This window comes from Pelophylax lessonae (genome assembly GCF_965119305.1).
Source record: "Pelophylax lessonae genome assembly, chromosome: 1".
In the NCBI taxonomy this organism is placed as follows: Eukaryota; Metazoa; Chordata; class Amphibia; order Anura; family Ranidae; genus Pelophylax; species Pelophylax lessonae.
Window position 1 is genome coordinate 476,147,067 of NC_138768.1, and position 16,610 is coordinate 476,163,676.

The 16,610-nt window shown below is 41.5% G+C and overlaps 1 protein-coding gene across 1 annotated transcript in view; it reads left to right on the forward strand.

Moving 5' to 3' along the window:
* Nucleotides 1–16,610, forward strand: part of LOC309555238 (complexin-3-like) — a 76,675-nt gene that overhangs the window by 42,311 nt on the left and 17,754 nt on the right. Inside the window, exon 2 of the mRNA XM_082257135.1 lies at nt 14,450–14,537. Within this exon, the coding sequence (XP_082113261.1) occupies nt 14,450–14,537 (88 nt within the window). The remainder of the gene's footprint in view (nt 1–14,449; nt 14,538–16,610) is intronic.

Below are 16,610 nucleotides of genomic sequence, written 5' to 3' on the forward strand. Positions count from 1 at the left end.
GCATTAGTGCCAGTTTACTCAGTCATAACCCGTAGTATTGTTGCAAGTTTACGCAGTAATAACCCCTAGTATTGCTGCCAGTTTATGCAGTAATAACCCCTAGTATTGCTGCCAGATTACACAGTAATAAAGCCTAGTATTGGTGCCAGTTTACGCAGTAATAAAGCCTAGTATTGGTGCCAGTTTACGCAGTAAAAACCCCTAGTTTTGGTGCCAGTTTACGCAGTAATAGCCGCTGGTATTGGTCCCGGATTACGCAGTAATAACCCATAGTAATGGTGCCAGTTTATGCAGTAATAGCCTCTAGTATTGATGCCAGTTTACACAGTAATAGCCCCTAGTATTGGTGCCAGTTTACAAAGTAAAAACCCCTAGTATTTTGCCAGTTTGAGCAGTAGTAACCCTTAGTATTGCTGCCAGTTTACGCAGTAATAACCCCTAGTATTTCTGAAAGTTTACGCAGTAATAAAGCCTAGTATTGGTGCCAGTTTACGCAGTAATAAAGCCTAGTATTAGTGTCAATTTATGCAGTAATAACCCCTATTATTGCTGCCAGTTTGCGTGGCAATAGCCACTAGTATTGGTGCCAGCTCACGCAGTAATAACCCAATAGTAATGGTTCCAGTTTATGCAGTAATAGCCTCTAGTATTGATGCCAGTTTATGCAGTATTAGCCCCTAATATTGCTGCCAGTTTATGAAGTAATAAACCCTAGTATTGCTGCCAGTTTACACAGTAATAACCCCTGGTATTGGTGCCAGTTTACGCAGTGATAAAGCCTAGTATTGGTGCCAGTTTATGCAGTAATAAAGCCTAATATTGGTGCCTGTTTACGCAATAAAAACCCGTAGTATTGGTGCCAGTTTAGGCAGTAAAAACTCTTAGTAATGGTGCCAGTTTATGCAGTAATAGCCCTTAGTATTGGTTACAGTTTACGCAGTAAGAACCCCTAGTATTGGTGCCAGTTTACGCAGTAATAACCCCTAGTATTGGTGCCAGTTTACGCAGTAATAACCCCTAGTATTGGTGCCAGTTTACACAGTAATAACCCCTATTATTAGTGCCATTTTACGCAGGAATAAAGCCTAGTATTGGTGCTAGTTTATGCAGTAATAAAGCCTAGTAATGGTGCCAGTTTATGCAGTGGTAGCCCCTAGTATTAGTGCCAGTTTAGGCAGTAAGAACCCCTACTATCAGTGCCAGTTTATGCAGTAATAACCCCTAGTATTAGTGCCAGATCACACAGTAATAACCCCTAGTATTGGTGCCAGTTTACACAGTAATAACCCCTAGTATTGCTGCCAGTTTACACAGTAATAACCCCTAGTATTGCTGCCAGTTTACACAGTAATAAAGCCTAGTTTTGGTGCCAGTTTACGCAGTTATACAGCCTAGCATGAGTGCCAGTTTACGCAGTAATAACCCCTACTATTGGTGCCAGTTTACAAAGTAATAGCTGCTAGTATTGGTGCCAGTTGATGCAGTAATAACCCATGGTAATGGTGCCAGTTTATGCAGTAATAGCCCCTAGTATCAGTGCCAGTTTACGCAGTAATAACCCCTAGTATTGGTGCCAGTCTACACAGTAATAGCTGCTAGTATTGGTGCCAGTTCATGCAGTAATAACCCATAGTAATGGTGCCAGTTTATGCAGTAATAGCCTCTAGTATTGATGCAAGTTTACGCAGTAATAGCCCCTAGTATTGCTGCCAGTTTACAAAGTAATAACCCCTAGTATTGGTGCCAATTTAAGCAGTAATAAAGCCTAGTATTAGTGCCAGTGTATGCAGTAATAAAGCCTAGTATTGGTGCCGGTTTAGGCAGTAATAACTCTTAGTAATGGTGCCAGGTAATGCTGTAATAGCTCTTCGTATTGGTGCCAGTTTATGCATTAAGAACCCCTAGTATTGGTGCCATTTTATGCAGTAATATCCACTTGTATTGATGCCAGTTTACAAAGTAATAAACCCTAGCATTGTTGCTAATTTGTGCAGTAATAACCACTATTAGTGCTACCAGTTTATGCAGTAATAACCCCAAGTATTTCTGCTAGTTTACACAGTAATTAAGCCTAGTTTTGGTGCCAGTTTACGCATTCTCTTGCATTGGTGCTAGCTTACGCAGTAATAACCCCTAGTAATGGTGCCAGTTTCTGCAGTAAAAGCCTCTAGTATCGATGCCAGTTTACACAGTAATAGCACCTAGTATTGGTGCCTGTTTTCAAAGTATTAACCGCTAGTATTGGTGCGAGTTTAAGCAGTTATAACCCCTAGTATTGGTGCCTGTTGATGCAGTAATAAAGCTTAGTATTGGTGCCAGTTTATGCAGTAATAGCCTCTAGTAATCATTGGTGCCAGTTTATGCAGTAATACCCTCTAGTATTGGTGTCAGTTTATGCAGTAATAAAGCCCAGTATTGGTGTCAGTTTATGCAGTAATAAAGCCTAGTATTGGTGACAGTTTACGTAGTAATAAAGCCTAGTATTGGTGCCAGTTTACGCAGTAATATAGCCCAGTATTTGTGCCAGTTCATGCAGTAATAACCCTTACTATTGCTGCCAGTTTACGCAGTAATAACCCCTAGCATTGCTGCCAGTTTACACAGTAATAAAGCCTAGTATCGGTGCCAGTTTACACTGTAATAAAGCCTAGTATAAGTGCCAGTTTACGCAGTAATAACCCCTAGTAATGGTGCCAGCTTACGCAATAGTAACCTCTAGTATTGGTGCCAGTTAACTCAGTAATAAAGCCTAGTATTGGTGCCAGTTTACACAGTAATAAAGCCTAGTATAGGTGCCAGTTTACACAGTCATAACCCCTAGTATTGGTGTCAGTTTATGCAGTAATAAAGCCTAGTATAGGTACCATTTTACGCAGTAATTAGACCTAGTATTGGTGCCAATTTACGCAGTAATAACCCCTAATATGGGTGCCAGGTTATGCAGTAATAAAACCTTGTATCGGTGCCAGATTACGCAGTAATAAAGCCTAGTATTGGTGACAGTTTACGCAGTACTAAAGCCTAGTATTGGTGGCATGTTCTCTGCACAGAGGACGTAGGGTAGAATAGTGAGAACTGCCATCCACAGTGATAAAAGTGTTAAGGCCAGCCACAAAGGTGGCGGCAGTCCTAACACTTTTATCAACTTCATGGGAGATATTTATTCCCCATGGGTCTCCTGATGTGCTACAGTATAGCGCACCTCTCCTTTCCTCCGCCACACACCATGGCGAAACTAAGGGGAAAGGCTGCTACAGTGCACCTCTCCATCAGGGACTTATGCCCCTACAGCAGGGGTGCCCAAACTTTTGAGGAGCAAGGGCCACTTGAGCAACTTGGTAACTGGTGGTGGGCTACAATAAGCAGATGACAGGTCCGTGTTCACCCAGCATATGCAGAGCAGACATGAACACAGCCCGCTCTACTTTATGGGCCCACTGATCTGCCCAGATAGAAGGGGACAAATTCCCTTCTGTTTTTTAAGTGGATCGGATTGGAGACAGGCAGGTGTAAATGGACACAAGGTGAATGGAGGTCTGATTTGGTTTACCTGAAAAACAGATAGGAGGACCCGATCAGACCGATTGTGTGAAAAGGGGCTAAGGCTGCTTTGATACGGATGCACTACAGTTTACCTGCACCTCAACTGACCTCAAAATTAACTTCTTCCTCGGGATTCCTGCAGGTATCGTTGGCTGGTGCTGTTGGTGGGTACTGCTGGCTGGTTCCCGACCCACTATTCTGGAGCATCAGTGTGACAGCATGCTTCCTGTATTACACCTGTCACAAGCGGAGTGCATTTGATATCACTCCGCCTGTGACAGGAGCCGGCGCTCTATAGAAAGCATCGGCTCTGCTTTATCTAGTGACGGCTCCATTCTTCACACTAATGCTCAGGGATGGCGGGTCGGTAACCTACAATCTGGGCTTCAGTTGCCATCCCAGAGCAGGAGGTGGCACCTGGATCCTGTTGGGGGGCACAGTATAATGTTGGGCCCCCCTAGTGACGCCACTGCTGTTGGAAGAGTAACCTCCACCCCAGTCTGAGGTCCAGTGTGCTCTGAAGCAGGTTTTCATCAAGGATGTTTCTGTATATTGCTGCATTTATCTTTCCCTTAATCCTGATTAGTCCAGTTCCTTCCAGTCTCCCAGGCCTGATTGGTGGAGTGCTGCAGAGATGGTAGTTCTTCTGGAACATTCTGATCTCTCCACAGAGAAATTCTGGAGCTCTGTCAGAGTGTTCATCGGGGTTCTGAGTCACCTCCCTTACTAAGGCACTTCTCCCCTGATCGCTCAATTTGGCCAGGTGGCCTGCTCTAGGAAGAGTCTCGGTGGTTCCAAACTTCTTCCATTTACGGATGAAGGAGGCCACTATGCTCATTGGGATCTTCAATGCTGCAGAAATGTTTCTGTACCCTTCCCTAGATCTGTGCTTCAATAAAATCCTGTCTCTGAGGTTTACAGACAATTCCTTGGAATTCATGGCTTGGTTTGTGCTCCGACATGCACTGTGGGACCTCATAAAGAAAGGTGTGTGCCTTTCCAAATCATATCCAATCAACTGAATTTACCACAGGTAGACTCCAATCAAGTTGTAGACAGATTTCAAGGATGATCAGTGGAAACAGGATGCACAGGAGCTCAATTTTAAGTATCATGGCAAAGGCTGTGAATACTTATGTACATGTGATTTTTTTCATTTTTTATTTTTAATAAATTTGCAAAGATTTCAAACAAACTTCTTATACATTGTCATTACGGCGTATTGTTTGTAGAATTTTGAGGAAAAAAATGAATTTAATACATTTTGGAACAAGGCTGTAACATAACAAATTGTGGAAAAAGTGAAGCGCTGTGAATACTTTCCGGATGCACTGTACACCCATACACACACACTATAGGTTGAACTGGATGGACTGGTGTCTTTTTTCACCCTTACCAACTATGTAACTATGTAACTGCTAACTGTTTTAATCTCTGCCTATGCAGTTTGTCAGCTTTCTCTACAACAACTTTTAATTCACTGACACTATGGCTGTTTTGTGCCCCCCTTTTTTATGGCTTAATCGAAAGCCTCCTTATTGGGCTTTTTGAGTATAGTTTGAAAGTCATTCAGTGCATTGTGGTTTAAAAAAATTCTTCAGCACATAAATTCACTGGGACTGTGAGTCTTAAACCTGTAAGGTTTGCCTCAAGCTCATGCTAGTGGCAAACCAAAACCTCATACCTCAGTATATTCCTATTGCACATATTACTGGGCAAGGCCTAGAATAAGAGGGCCAGCAGGTCAACTGGTATCAGCATAGACAAGGAAATATGTTTCCACCACATAAGAAATCCATAACAAATAGTCAAAATATTTATTAAAGCAATGGCATCACAGTTAGTGCAAGTGCGCCAATTGCTCTGTGTTCTGTTCTCACTACACTTATGCCCCAGGCGTCTGTGCAGCTCAACATACAGCTAAACCTTCAATCCTATAATAACCTTTTAGTAACTTTAGGCTTTATTCCGGTGAAAGAATGGTGGTCACATGAAACAGGATACATATGCGAATAGGATTGCGAATAGATAGGATTGTATAAGATAGGATTGATTTCAGATAGAATTGATAAGGTGAAACTGGAAAAAAACAGATAAAGCATACAATCAGTATATAAACATAAACAAGATATGCACTGAGTATATAGCTAACAGTTCATAGGCATACCAGCGATGCTTCCTAGAAGAATTCAGGAATCTCCCACAGGAACATGAGATGCAGCCTGGCTTGTGTCCATGAGGTGTCTAAAATGGAGATTTTTCAGAGAGAGGTGGAGCTTATACCCAGTGATAGAAAACAGGAAATACCACAAAGTACTGTTCATTAGTAGTCTTTGTCACAGTGCCATCTTGTGGACACTATGGGTATTGCAAGTTTCAATAACATTAATTCTTTTCTTAGGCTGGAGGCATGACACTCCCGCCTGGTATCAACAGATACCACTATTTATTCCTCAGATGACAACAACAAAATTAGTTCAGAAACTGGTCTGAGGAACAACTTTGTCTCCTTGTTTCTGTGGATCTTGACTTCCACTTTACATTGGAGTGATGATGTGATACAACCAAGTAAGCGATGTGGTGGTGACCAGGAACTATTAGAGGGTTTCACTCATCTGACTCTAGGTTGGCTTGTTTTAGACGACCACCTACCCTAAGTAGTTCATTTTGATCAAGAAATGGGTCAAGTTTTCTCAGGGCACTGTCTCTAGGGATAGGTTTTCTGTTCAAGATACAGTCAATCTCCTTAGCATAGGCTTCATGCTGTACAGTGCGGATGATAAGATCCTGAGACTGCTGTAGCTCTAATGCTGACCTGATCCTTTGACAATGGTGCCATCCCTTGCGGTCACAGCCGTTTGAGTCACCTTTAAAGGAGCGAGCTATATGGATAAGACAATAAATAGCTCGAACAAGTGTCTTCCATTTTGAGAATCTGGTAAATCTGTTAGATTTAAGCTGGCAGCCTGAAGTTGTAGTATGAAATGTTGAGATCTCAGGACGGATGTCAGTATCTGAGTCTGGATCTACTAGTTTAATAGTGTCATTTTTAGAAAAGGTCTGTTCTGCATCGTACAAGAATGCAGGTCCAGTAAACCATGTTGTGTCTTTCAGGTTACATGCAGCAACAGCTCTTGTAGCATGGTCTGCAGGATTATAGTCAGTAGGTACGTAGTGCCATTGTGTTGGACTAGTGGATCTCCTAATCCTCAACACTCTGTTGTTAACATAAACATAGAAACGTCTGGTCTCATTGTAGGTGTAGCCTAGCACTACCTTGCTGTCTGTGTAGAGTTGAATATCCTTGAGGTCAATATCCCTCTCTGAGGTTATTAGTTCTGCTAGTTCAACAGCTAGTACTGCAGCACAAAGTTCTAGCCTACGCACAGTGTGCTCAGGGTGTGGAGCCAGCTTTGCCTTGCCCATGACGAATCCTACGTGGCATCGTGCTGTAGTGTCAACAGTCCTTAAGTAGGCCACGGCAGCTATTGCCTTGACAGAAGCATCACAGAATATGCAAAGGGTTTGGCTCTGTATCTTTGTAGAAGGTACAGGAGCATATGGGCGTGAAACATGGAGATCAGATAAGACTGATAGAGAGTCCCTCTACTCTACCCAAGAGCTCCTCTTATCAAGGGGTAGTGGGGCATCCCAGTCGGATGTTTCATGAATCAAGTCTCTAAGTAAGGCTTTACCTTGAATTGTAACAGGTGCCGCATGTGACAGTATTCACCGTCATTGGAATTTAAAGACAGATAAGTAATGGTTTGGATTGCTTCATATTTGCCAGCAGTATCTCCATATATAAATATTAAGATTTATTCCCATTTGCCATGAAATCTGTAATTCCTAAATGTTGTGTATATTACATATCTTTCAATGTCAGCAAGGTTATCCTTTTGTTTGTGTATTGGGAAGGATTGTGGATTGCCCGGTCTCATTGTAAGTGCTAATGACCTCCCATTGTTCTGTGTCTGGCTATTGTGTACATTGATTGCCCCCTGGGGGCTTCTGTCTCATTGCACATGGCAGTCCTTCTGGTCAAGCTATCAGACCAATCCCTGCTGACTCATTTTCAAGTCCTCATTTGCATGGCTAAGGAGGACCTGAAGGAGAACGGCATGTACTTTGCAATTGACCAATGGGAAAGCGGTTGTTGGGGGCAGGATGTTCCAAATTGTGTATATAAGTCTTGTTCAATAAAGTTGTTTTAGAGTTCCTTCAACCTCAATCTAGAGTCCTGTCTCTTATTGGGGGATATGCTACAAGGGATTGCTATGGTCTTCCATACTCCCTTAGAGAATCACTGAGCTCTTGTAAGAGCTTGTGTAAGAGCTTGTTCTGCTGCACTCTCTGGGGAGAGAGGTTCACCCACAGGAACCTGGAGCCTTGTCGTAGGTCCTGGGTGGGTAGGAGATTGCGAGACCCTGACCAAGCTGCAGCGGTTCGTGGGGTCTGAAGTGGTTACGGTGTCTGGTGGAGTGCTTGGAGCCCTTGGAAAGCACTAGGAGCATCTGTCAACGGAGGTACCCGGTCAGGGGTGCCCTGTTCCGTTACACCGCAAATCCTAATGGATCTTGCAGGCTATTGATTGTAGACAAGACACCTCTGCGAGTGAAGGGTCTTTCTTCTCCATTTACTTGGAAGGTAAAGGAATCGGATTTCAAGTCCCAAAGTAGACCTAGACTGCGCAGTACAGGTAAAGAGTCTGTACCCAGATCTAAGCCCTTTAGATCACTGGAATGGTCTTGAGCGGGAAAAGCTTCCATTACCTCTTTGCTGTTAGAAGCAATCTTGTGAAGCCTGAGATTAGAACAAGCGAGCATTTCCTGTGCTCTTTTAAGAAGACATATTGCGGACTCGCTGGAAGGTAAGGATTTTAAACAGTCATCCACATAAAAGTCTTTCTCTACGAATTGTCTTGCATCTGAGCCAAACTCAAGTTCACCTTCTTGGGCGGAATGTCTGAGTCCGTAGATAGCGACTGCAGGTGAAGGGCTATTGCCAAAGATGTGTACCCTCATACGATACTCTAAGATATCTTTGGAAGGATCGTTGTCTTGGAACCAAAGGAACTTTAGGAAGTTCCTGTCTTCCTCTCTGACCAAGAAACAATGGAACATCTGTTGGATGTCAGCTATGAAGGCAATAGACTCTTTGCGGAATCGTAAGAGCACTCCCCAGGAGTTTGTTGTTGAGGTCTGGGCCTGTCAAGAGGACATCGTTCAAGGAGATACCCTTGTATTTGGCACTAGAGTCAAACACTACTCTAATTTGACCTGGCTTTTTAGGATGGTACACTCTGAATATAGGGAGGTACCAACCCTCTTCGGAGTCTTTAGGGGTGGGAGCCACCTCGGCATGACCGTTATCAAAGATCTTCCCCATGAAAGAAAAGAAATGTTCCCTCATCTCTGGCTTTCTTTGCAAATTACGTCTAAGGGAAGCAAAACGTTGTAACGCTTGTTCTCTGTTATTGGGTAAGCGTTGTCTCTGTGGTCTGAAGGGAAGAGGTGCAACCCAGCTGTTTGTGCTGTCTTTGACTAGACCTTGCTCCATTATTTCTAAGAAGAGTTTGTCTTCGATAGACATTGCCACACGATTGTCATCTTTAGTTCTCTGAAAGACTGTGCACCCTAAATGGTCTTGGTCACTGTCACAGGCAAAGTTGTCACTAGTGGGGCTTGTGAAGGGACAAGATGAGTGGGTGGCTTAGGCTGATTCCTTAACAAGGAAATGGTTGTGGCATGGCTGGAAAAGAGAGGTACGCCCATTCTCTAGGGTATTTGTGAGCATGCTGCTAACAGAGTTAGGTTTGTGCATGCTTCCTAGACAGACATCTCCTATGATGACCCATCTGAGGTCTAACTTCTGAGCATAAGTGGCGTTATTGGGACCATTAATTTTAGCTCTTGATTTGTGGGCTTGTAAGATATCTCTCCCAAGGAGCAGGATAATCTGAGCCTGAGGATCAAGTTCTGGTATCAGATGTGCTATGCGTTTCAAGTGTGGGTGATGAGCAGCTACATCTGGTATAGGAATTTCAGATCTATGATCAGGGATCTGATTGCATTCGATAAGAGTTGGCAAAGACAAGCATGATCGCCCATCAATGGACTTCGATTTGGTAGCCGGATGCTCTGCTACCGGCCGTCTCCACTTTTCCTGCACAAGTTTTTAAGGAGTAGGGAATGCTGGGGCCTTTAATGCTGAACATGTCAAAGAAAGTTGAGCTGGCTAATGACTTTAAAAGCTTTGTCTTTTTGGCCTGCTTGGTAGACTCTGACTAGGCAGATTTTGGAGCAGGACCTACCACCTATGGCTCCTTTGCAGACCTCTGTACATTGTGAAGTGACCTCTGGTGTAGTTGTGGTGGTGTGCTCCTCCTCCCCGCCGTGCTCACTAGTGCTGAGGGTGTGTTGTAAAGTCCATGGAGCTGGCCCAGGATGCAACCCTGTGTTGTGATCTGGACTGTCACATTCTGTGCATTTTAAACTGACCTTACAGTCCTTGGCGAGATGAGATGTTGAAGAGCAGCACCTGTAGCAGATGTGGTTCTCCTTGAGGAAGGCTTTGCGGTCCTGTAGGGTTTTCTCTCTGAAGGCTCTGCATTTTAGGAGAGGATGTGGCTTCCGATGCAAGGGACACTGCTTACCAGGATCTTGGACCTTTGTCTCTGAGTTAGAGAAGTTGGCAGACCTGTGAAAGGAACCTGGAGGAGACACGTTAGTTCTGTGTACTGCTACTGGAGGTTTGCGAGGGTTAAGTCCCACAGGAGCAGCAAACAACAGCGTAAAATCAAAACTTGGATCATTTCTTGTTTTAGCTTGCTGGCACACAAAGTCCACAAAAACAGAAAAGGGAGGGAATGGAATATCATGCTGTCTTTTAAATCGGGATCCATGTGTAATCCACTGCTCTTGCAAGTTATAGGGTAACTTTTGTATGATGGGGTTGACACCTCTGGCTGTGTCAAGGAATGTACGTCCTTGTAAGTCTCCCTCGAATTTAGCTACTTGAAGTTCCATTAACAATCACTTAACTCTCTAAGTTTATGGTAGGCTTTGCTAGGTATTTTGGGAAAGTTATCAAGTATTTTGAATAATGCACTTTCTACTGCTTCTGCTGAACCATAACACTCATCAAGTCTATCCCAGATTGTTCTAAGACCAGTGTCTGGGTGGTTTATATTTATCATCCTGATTCGCCTGGCGTGCTCGGCAGACTCATTTCCAAGCCATTTGATCAGGAGGTCTATCTCTTCACTGCAAGATAGCCCTAAGTCTCTGATGGTGTTTTGAAAGGATGACCGCCAGGCTCTGTAGTTTTCAGGGCGGTCATTAAACTTTTCAAGTCCTTTGGTGACTAACTTGCGTCGTGCAAAGAACCTTGCAAAGTCTATTGTGGCTTGGTTAGCCTGCTGTGTGTTGCCATGGTGAGGTGGCTGTGTGTAGTCATACCTTTTGAGGGCATCAAGCCGGCCTCTGATGTACCATTCTGGCTTGGGCGTTGGTTCTGGAGGGCGACTAGAAGGAAAATCTGGTATCTCACTTGTAGGGAGTCTGTCGTAGGAGACTCCACTTTGCATGGATTTCTCCCGTTTGCAGGCTTGAGGCTTCTCACTGACTTGCGGCGGTACCGTGTGGTGACTTTGACTTGTCTCTTTGATGTCATCTTTGACACTGCTTGTTTTAAAATGTTGTTTGATGTAGTCTGAAGTTCATTGTAGAGAATTTTGAGTTTCAGCTTCTGGATCGAGAATATTGGTGCATCTGCTGCGTTCACTTCGCGGGTATACAGCTAATTCTAAGGCTTCTGCTTCCGCTATGGCTGCTGCTACTTCCTTCTCTACAGTGAGTTTCTCTAGGGCTACTTCTAGGAGGGCTTCCTCGACCTCTTTCTGCATTTTTAGGCGGGCTTCTTTTTTCTTTGTTTTTAGGAGGGCTTCTTCCTTCTTTGCTTTTAGGAGGGCTTCTTCCTTCTTTGCTTTTAGGAGGGCTTCTTCTGCCTCTTCTTTCATTTTTAGGAGGGCTTCCTCTACCTCTTTCTTTAACCTCACTTTCTCCTGTTTAATCTGCATTTCTTGCTCAGTAAAGGCTGCTCGGGCCTTGGCGGCTTCAGCTTTCGCACGTGCTATGGCGAGTGCATTGCTTGGGAAGGAAGATCTAGAGGAGCCGGAAACTTGGGACCTTGTCTTGAGTGAGGATGTCTGGCTATGTGACATGTTGCTTGCAGGAATGCTTGACTGTGTAGAGACTGCTGTATTGCATATGCAGATGACTGCGCTGGCAGGGTAGCATGCCTCTGGATAGTCGCTGTCCTAAATTTCACTTGCTGGACTGGGCATGCCGGAACAAAGAAGAAATATAGACATTTACAATCTGCTGTCCTTTTTTAATCTTGTTAAAATGTAATAGATAGTTCTTGGCAGAAATCAGTAGCTTGCCAGGGTTGTTGCAATTATCTTGGAGACAAAGTACTTTAAGTACATGTTTCCTAAGACATACAACTCTAAGGGTATACATTTAGAGTTAAGTGATTTAATCTACAAAAGTCATGTTTTAATTTGGATTAGGTTTATTCACAACTGAAGAAGTTTTGCAAATAAAACTTGATCTACTGAAGATTTGCCAGAATGCAGTCTACCTTTATTCTAATAAATTTTTTTGTACTCATCATGCGACTTCACTGGTCTAATATTTATTTGGAGTAAATGTTTAAAGTGGGAATGTTTTGGTATTTAATTTAAATACACTTTAGCTAATTTCTGTGTTTTTAGTTTGATTCTTTATGTGCCTTAGTGAACAGGGAAGCAACTCACCAGCACCCCATGGAGGGTAGATACAGTATATTGCACACAAAATGGTTAATCCCAGTGCAATCTCTTAGTGCGATTAAGGTTAGGTCCTATGTATCATTTTTTCTTGACCCCACTTGTATATACATATAGGACAGTGATGGCGAACCTTTTTGAGCCTGAGTGCCCAAACTGCGACACAAAACCAACTTATTTATTTCAAAGTGCCAACTCTGGTGATGATACCTACCTCAAGAGGGATTGCAGTCAGTTTAGCACTCACCCGACTTCGGTGTCCAGTGTGCCTGGCAACAGCTTCTCCTTTTTATTTCTGTTCTGTTTCTATTTTGTTCTGTTATGGACAATAGAAAAGATGATGGCCCTGCTCGCGTGCCCACAGTGATGGCTCTGAGTGCCAGCTGTGGCACGCGTGCCATGGGTTCGCCATCACTGATATAGGATATACTTGTTGGTATCAACATAACTGTAGGCCTGTTAACTTGCAGCCCCTTCAGTCATGGGGATATCAGCCTACATGTCTGGTATGCCACAATTGACCCTGTATTGTCAAAAGTATTGGGACACCTGTCTTTACATGCACATTAACTTTAATGGCACCTCATTCTTAGTCTGTAGGGTTCATTATTGAATTGGCCCACCCTTTGCAGCTATAACAGCTTCAACTTTTCTGGGAAGCACATTTGTGAGGTCAGGTACTGATGTTGGACAAGAAGACCTGGCTCGCAGCCTCCCCTCTAATTCATCCCAAAGGTGTTCTACAGGGTTGAGGTCAGGACTCTGTGCAGGGCAGTCAAATTCCACCACCCCAAACTTGCTCATCCATGTCTTTATGGACCTTGATTTGTGCACTGGTGCACAGTTATGTTGGAACAGGATGGGCCATCCCCAAACTGTTCCCACAAAGTTGGAAGCATGAAATTGTCCAAAATATCTTGGTATGCTGAGGCCTTAAGATTTCTCTTCACTGGGACTAAGGGGCCAAGCCCAAACCCTGAAAAACAACCCCACACCATGTCCGTGTAAAGGCAGGTGTCCCAATACTTTTGACAATATAGTGTGTTTGTGTATATATATATATATATATATATACACACACACACATATATTGGCAAATAGACAAGGAGTAAACTTTATATAGTAATTGTATTTTGGTTCCCACGTGCAAAATAAATGCAGCTTGTGCAGTTCAAGGTGCTTGGAATACCAGCTAAGAAGACAACGGAATGCTTGCCATTAAGTATTCTATATATTTAGTTGGATATATTATCTGATCATAAGGCCATGACAACCTGAACTGCTAGGTCTACTGAAACTTAAAACATTACTTTCCTTTGAGCTTTCTTTAATTGAATAACTGGATACATATACTGTATCATTTATATTACACCTAGCTAAGAACTTGAGTAAGTAAGATGGCAGGAAATTGTTCAGAGATTGTTTTTGGTCTGTGTTCCAAAATCTCAATATGTATTGTGTGTTTTTTTAAAGTATGTATTGAATTGTGCATGAAGCTATAGAGAATGATTACATACATTTTTATCTGACTGCTTCATGGGTAAATAGAACTGTTGTAACTACTTTACTCCATTACTACACAGTGTAAACTATCATATACTGTATGTTTTTATAAGTGTATAAAACTTTATTCTCCTCAGGTATGCAAACTAGACACTGATATTTACTAGTTTTTAAATGAGTATTTCAATTGTGTCACAGTAATGCACTCTTTGAAAAGGTGACGTCACTAAGTAATCTGTAAATTTGCATTGCACTTAGAGTTAAAATGTGTAGCTATTTACTATCCAGTTGTCAAAGGGACCTCTTCAAAGCTAATAAAACACTTTTAGCCAAAAACCTCCATTTCGTTTTTATCCTTGAGAAGGCTTAACAAGACCCTGATGCCTTGATGGCTCTTACACAGGGAAAGAGAAGCCTTTAAAAAGGTGAAGTATGAACCCCTAATAACTATAAAGGACACATGATCAGAAACCTCCGCTTTCATAAAGTTTTGTCCAAAATCATAAGCAAGTTTGCCTATGTTTATTCCTATATATTGTTTAAAAGAAGTACTGATATGTGTTTACACAGGATAGAACGGGACCATGCCTTTGCACAGAAGAAAGCAGAGAGGGCAACAATCAGAATGCACATGAGAGACAAGTACAGACTGCCACAGGTAAAAATTGTTTTCTAGCATCTGTGTTCAAGCTGTGTGCTTACATTCACCAAAACTAAACTAAGTTCTGGTCTGAATCAATATTTCTCCCATTTCTAATCATAGACCTATTCAGATCTATACATTTTTAATTTGTTTTGGCCAAACCTGGAAAGTCTAAAATTACACAGATACAGTATGTACTACCACACCTGGGCAGATAAATCCAATGCATAAATGAATATGTATACATGAAAGATGACAAGATTACATCAAATGGGTAATACGTTATATAATATGAAAGTTTTTGCAATATCCATCACAATACATCTTACAGTAATAATATACAAAACTAGGCCAAAAGGTTGATGGAGGGCATCTTTTTTTTTTTTCTTTTTTTTTTTTCTTTTTTTTTTTTTTTAATACCAATTTCCAAATCTGTACTACAAACACTGATCCAAAATAAATTGTTTCTCGGACGAAGGAGCTAAGATCCCAGCTAAGCGGAAAGGGAAAGAAGAAAACGTTTTCCATACATATGGTCCATAAAAGAAGGAGCTGTAGTTTGATGAGCCACAGGAGGAGCAAAAATAGGGCAAGCAACAAGCTTGAAGACAATTCAGAATTTGAAAGAGGAGCTGATTAATGCTATATTCATATACCTAAGACTAAAGATCAACTATGTGATTATTAAATAAAACAAAGTAAGGATACAGTGCCTTAATAAACCTGGTAAAGAGTACAGAATGTATACATGTATTACCTGTAACACTAAATTTGTTACTTATCTTCTTACATGCCCATGTGGCCTTAACTATATGGGCAGGACCAATAGAAATATGTTTAAGTGCATCAATGAACATGTTAATAAAATAAAAAAGGGGGTATAGGTGACATAGTGCGTCAAACCACTTTAGACTGGCTCATAATAAGGACCCTTCTTTATTAAAATTTTATGGGATTGTTAAAGTATCTAAACACTGGAGGGGGAATGATTTGAGAAAACGAATATCACAAAAAGAGACCAGGTGGTTATTTGAAATAAACTCGCTTGTGCCATCTGGCCTAAATATCGATATAGATCTGAATTTCTTCCTGACTGATTTCTATGAACTAGCCTATGTAGTTAGTGTGTATGATATTTTATTTATTATTTTTCCTTACTTTTATATCCCTGTACCAAAGAGCTGTATATGAAGAGATATCTGTTGCTCTTAATAGAATTATACATCTTGAAAGTAAGACATAGCCCTATCGGTTGTCTAGGTCATGTATCCCTTTATTAGGAAGCCCACATAATATATATGTCTTCGGGAATTTTTAAATGCTAAAACTTCCATTAATTTAATTTTTGAACATAAATCTTATTTTTTGCTTTTTTGAGAATTTTTCATATTTTTTTATATCCACTAGAAGGCGGATTAGCTAGTCGGTATAATTATTTATTATTTTACTTTTTATTTTTATTTTTGCATCCCTGTACCAAAGAGCTGTATATAAAGAGATGAATGAAGCTCCTAATAAAAATAAATCTTGAAATTGAGACATAGCCCTATCAAATTTTGAGGTTATGGGTTGTTTTACCTGGAAGTCTACATAGTATACACGTCCCTGGGAATGTTATTACCTCCAGCTTTTGCATCTTTGAGCGTGATTCCCATTTACTGCATTTTTTTATATCTTCTATACTTTATTATGCCCACTAGATGGCAGACTAGCTTTTTTAAACCAGTTAAGATGTAAGATTGTAATACTAGTTTGACTATACAGTATTAAATATGGGATCCTTTATGGAATATATAATGAAATATATCTATAAAACTATATTCATATATTTAAAAAAAGAGGGGATTAGGTCTCGTTGAATAAATTGCATTCCTTTTTTTAATATTCGTTTTTTAGTAACTTTTATTATCTTTGCAATGTTTGTGATATATTTTATATATACTATATACTGCTGGGCAGAAGTAAGCTTCTGTTAGAATCATGGTAGCACCATATATAAAATATTGTTTATAATTTTTATGTTTGGGAGGCAGGGCCAGGCTAGTTTCCCTACTCAGTCTCCCCCTCCCGCCTGTGCTGTGCATCTGC